The sequence below is a fragment of the Atta cephalotes genome (genome assembly GCF_000143395.1).
Source record: "Atta cephalotes unplaced genomic scaffold scaffold00024, whole genome shotgun sequence".
NCBI classification, from domain to species: domain Eukaryota; kingdom Metazoa; phylum Arthropoda; class Insecta; order Hymenoptera; family Formicidae; genus Atta; species Atta cephalotes.
The window spans coordinates 3,659,723-3,664,772 of NW_012130088.1; the positions used below are offsets into that span (position 1 = coordinate 3,659,723).

General features: G+C 27.3%; 1 protein-coding gene across 1 annotated transcript in view; it reads right to left on the reverse strand.

The window, feature by feature from the left end:
- LOC105620164 (glycogen [starch] synthase) overlaps nucleotides 1-4,242 on the reverse strand; it is a 13,080-nt gene extending 8,838 nt beyond the window's left edge. Inside the window, exons 1-3 of the mRNA XM_012201670.1 lie at nucleotides 4,104-4,242; nucleotides 3,827-4,011; nucleotides 3,154-3,163 (exon numbers count right to left, since the gene is read on the reverse strand). Coding sequence (XP_012057060.1) covers nucleotides 3,154-3,163; nucleotides 3,827-4,011; nucleotides 4,104-4,242 — 334 coding nt within the window. The remainder of the gene's footprint in view (nucleotides 1-3,153; nucleotides 3,164-3,826; nucleotides 4,012-4,103) is intronic.
- Nucleotides 4,243-5,050: the final 808 nt, after the last annotated feature.

Below are 5,050 nucleotides of genomic sequence, written 5' to 3' on the forward strand. Positions count from 1 at the left end.
CCGGTACGTTGTTGTGTGTGTGGTGTGTGTGTGTGTGTGTGTGTGTGTGTGTGTGTGTGTGTGTGTGTGTGCGCGCGCGCGCGCGCGCTTGTGTACATATGCAGGGTGTCCCAAAAAGTCGTAACAAATGAATATCTCGGAAAATATAAGTTTTACAGAAAAGTGTTTAGAAAAAAGTTGTAAGATTCAAAAAGATCTATTTACTTCTACTTCGATCTTTTTGAACTCTACAACTTTGTCTGGTGTTATTTAGGTATCTCTTTTTGGGATACCCTATATTTTTATACATGCACGTACACAAGTTTTGACAAAACGCTCGTGTGTAGATAGAGCGAATTAAACTGAATCAAAATACCATCCTTTACCATTTTCGCAATAGTCAAAAAGATATTTAATTGTCGAATATTAAAAACTACAAGAGATAAAAAGATAATTATTGAAAACAGGGGAACTCCGATGACCTTTACTTTGACATATGTGTCAATATCATGATCCTGAGCAACCTGCAACAAGTTTTAGCCATTACTCGTTCTTCATTAAAAAGCTATTAACAAAAAAAGTTTCAAAAATAACATCTTATTTCTGCTATACAATATTCAGTACTATTCTACACCTCTCCCTGCTTAGAAATGTTCAACTTTTTATGCGAAACGACTTCCATCCCCACCTCCCAACCTGCAAAGGAGGCGTGACTTTCATAATTGTATTGTTGCATATGGGTTTTAACCTTCCATGCAAATATTAAAAACTATTCTTTTTTCCGTGCTTACATAATGGTTTTCCATGTAAACACATAAATTCACTGCTTTAGCAGAGAATTTGTTCATAATGCGAAGAACTTGTATTAAAGCAGTAAATTTATGTTTTTAAAGCAATTAATTACTGCTTTATAAACAAAAATTCAGTGCATTAAGAATAACAAATTCTCTGTTAAAACAATGAATTTCCACGCAAACATAAATTCTTTATTGTCAATTTATATATTAATGATTTTTTAACGAAGGACGAGCGACGGCTAAAACTTGTTGGAGGTCACTTAGGGATCATGATCTTGACAACAATGTCAAAGTCATTGGAGATAATTCCTCTATCCTCAATAATTACCGCATTTTCTTACATTGGCAACTATTTTTACCAATATGAGAAAATATAGTATAAAAAATTTTGAAAAAATTCTCAGAACTTTATGAGAAGAAAATAAACAATTTTTGTCTCTCGCTGTTTTTCTATAAAGTTGATAGTATTTAAGCAAAAAATGATTGAAAATCAATACTCAACGATTCTTAATAATTAATATCTTGTTAACTATTGCAAAAAAAATTACAAAATAGAAGACTTCGATTCATTTTAGTTCGTTCTATTTACTCACGAGCGTTTTGTTAAAACTTACCAGACACCGTGTATATACACTAAATATAATAAAAGTAATTAGACAAAATAATTAGTAAAAAATACAATAACTTGAGAAGAGTAAAAGTAAAGACCTTAAAAAAAGTCCTTTATCAACTTTTAAAAAATAAATATAAGTTAAAAAATAAATATAAGTCGGCAATTTTTAAAAAGTAACTAAATATATAGAAAAATTATGAATTGATACATCAATTGAGTACACTTTGAAAACATTTCAAGAATTTTTGTATGTTTAAATATAAATATATGGCGATGTTGCACAGCATGTAGACTTCCGTGTTTAACCTTTTGAAGGACAATGGAACGTATACGTCTCATCTTTTTATTCTCAGTTTTTTCCATATTTCTAATCTATTTTGCAGTTTGTATGCGCATATAAACTTTTTAGACTCTTAGGGATTTAAATTATGCAACTTTCATAAAAAATTACGTTTATTTATTTGCAATTTTGTTATAAACAATTAATGTAAAAAAACTTGTTTTTTTCAGAATAAATTCGGCTATTCTTAAACATGAAGGGCTTTGAAAATTTTTATGCGTGTACTCCATATCTGAAATTATGAATATATATATTTTTCAGAATTTTTCTCTTGCTAGTTTTTCCGAAAAAAGTTTTCGAAATTTTGGACTTTTATAAGTCTTGGAAGATCTTTTATAAGTCTATTTATTTATTATTTATTTTGTAATTCTGAACATCAGAATTAGCGAAAATCCATAGATGACCTATGATTTCAATAATTTGTTTATAAGAAAAATGTGCCCCTTAAATAATTAAAAAACATGGTCCATCGGCGGTGTAAAAAACTCAAGTTGTAATTATCTGAAATGAAAATTTTGAATCTATACGAGTGTAGTTTCAGTTAAGCGTAACGATTTTTTAAAATAATTCTTTTTTACAAAATGGCAGTGGTTTAAAAAAATTTAATTTCGCTATTTTGAGCTCCTTAAACATCTCGTTCTTCGAAAAGTAATTAATAAAAAAAAAAATCCCTACGCTTAACTGACACTATAATATATTTATTTTATTATTAATATATTTATTTTGTAAAGCTGTTCAAAGGTCGATCGGTCGATCGAAATTGAGTTATAGACGCCGCCAATTGAAAAAAGGTATTGTAGTTTTAAGAAAAACGTTTAAAAGTTTTAGTATTGATTATTTAATAGAAATCTGTCCGTCCGTCTATCTGTCTGTCTGTCTATCTGTCTGTCTATCACCTGCGAACAGCTTCTCTCTTAAATCAGGAGCGTTTATTATCATTCACTGAAACTCACATAACTCGAGAAATATTTCAAATTTTATAAAATCCTTTTAGGGTCTTATACATATTTTTAAGATATCAAGCTTTTGAAAAAAGTAGAAAAAGAGATTTTTCAATTTTTTGGAAATTTTACCGTTTTATCACTTTAATAAATAAAATCAAGAAATGAATCCTTATGGCCAAAATAGAAAGCTGTACTAAATGATAAAATATATTTTACATTTAATTATTAAAAAATAATTAAAAAATAACTAAAAAATAACTAAATATTTGAAGACTGAAGTGTTTATGAGTGCAATATTTGTTAAAAATATGATGTTTGATAAAGTCTATAAGTATGGAATAATATTATGTATATAAGTTATGTATATAAGTAATATCAGGACATATAATTTAAAAAAAATTATTACATACAATATACATGTGTGTTTGTGCAAATATATTTGTGCTCACACGAAAATTATGTAGCGATATTTTTAAATTATATTAATATTATTCCATATTTGTTTATTACTCATAGATGAAAATTTTTAACATATTGTAGATTATAACATGCGTGCGTGCATACACATAAAGAGTGAATTATTAATCTAAGAAGTGATTAAAAAAACAAACATTTATTTTTTGAAAAAATATTTCTAATAAGTTTTACAATTGTCAGGCAGAAATAATAATGATCTTAATTTACTTTTAGTTAAAGTCTATTTGGTTTTTTAAATAACAATTTTTAATTCTTATTGAATTTTTGTCACTACATCAAAATATTTTATAAAATATCTTGAACATATTTCGTAATTAAAGTAAAAAATGTCATTCTAAAATTTCATTAGTAAGAAACAAATTAATAAATTCTTTTGTCTTTCGTTTAAACTTTTTCTTTAAATAATCTTATATTCTTTTTTGGAATATAAGCCATTAACATAAATGTATATGTATTTGCAGTGTGTGTCTAAATGTAAAATTATTATTTCTAATATATAATTTCTAGTTGAAATATTTGACAAACCTTAATAATATATTTCTTTATATCTGCTGCACGCACACATATGCGCGCGCCTGCGCGAGCGCGTGTGAATGTATGATTTAACAAACTGACTGATTTAAGATTATTAATTTTGACACTAAATGTCAAATCCACAATTTTTTAAAAGATTTACTTTATATCCTTGATCACGTAAAACTTGTACTGCTTGATGCAACGGATTATGAGGAGGAAAGTCTGCCTCCTCAACTTCAGTACGTGCTGAATGTTCTTTATATGGACCAATAAGGCAATATTGATCACCCATTTCTTCAGTTGAGACATAAGCTTTAGATCTTATTACAGTATAAATACCACCAACTGAAAAGGAGTGTGTGAATTATATGTGATAATAGGGAAATATAATTATCAGGAGTACATCAGAAAGATCTATAACATATATAATGTTGCACCTTTATTGGCAGCTTCCCAAGCAACTTCAAAGTTCCATCGATTTTCATGTTGGGCTGAATAGCCACGGTCCATAAACCCAAATAAATCATTAGTGCTATCTATGCGATAAAATCTTCTAGAAGCACGCTCTCTCGACATTTTATAAATTGTTCTTCAATTCCTATATTCATTTAATTTTAGCAGATTTAATAAAATTAATACCTATTGAATTATAATTTATCTCTGTCAAGCTAATAGGATCAAATAAGCAGAATTGAAAAAGATATTGAACTGTAATGATTATTTTGTGCTAATTTGTGTTGCAAAATACAATTTTATATTGCCATTTAGAAGAAATTTGTGATACTGTTGGCTTAATATTATTAAGCTAATAGCATAAAAAAAAGTAAAAAAGAAAATTAGAAAAATAGAATTACAAAAAACTGAATTTGTGCCAATTTGTATAAAAATAAAATGAATATAATAATATTGATCCATCTCTCAAGAAACTTTTAATTGAATACAACCCTATTGGACTCAAGACTACCCTAAATACCCTACGCTATGAGCAAAAGTTGTTGCTTCAGTTGTTACTTCCACAATAAACGCTATAATTTGTGTTCATCAAATATGTTCTAAAATATGAATGTCCAGATTTTTTATCCTTGTCGTTTCTTTAAAAACTACACTCGACCTTTATTAAGAATAAAATATCCTTCGTCACTAACAGATTCGCTACTCCTACAATCAAATTGTACCGCTATAAATTGTATCGCTAAAATGTAAAATTTCAAATTTTGTGCTCCTATCGTATCATTGGAAACTATTTCCGATACCGATTAAGCTCAAGAATAATCTTAAGATAAACGATTAATAATTTTTTTTATTACACATTCATTATATATATATATATATATATGTGTGTATATATATATATATATATATATATATATATATATATATAATA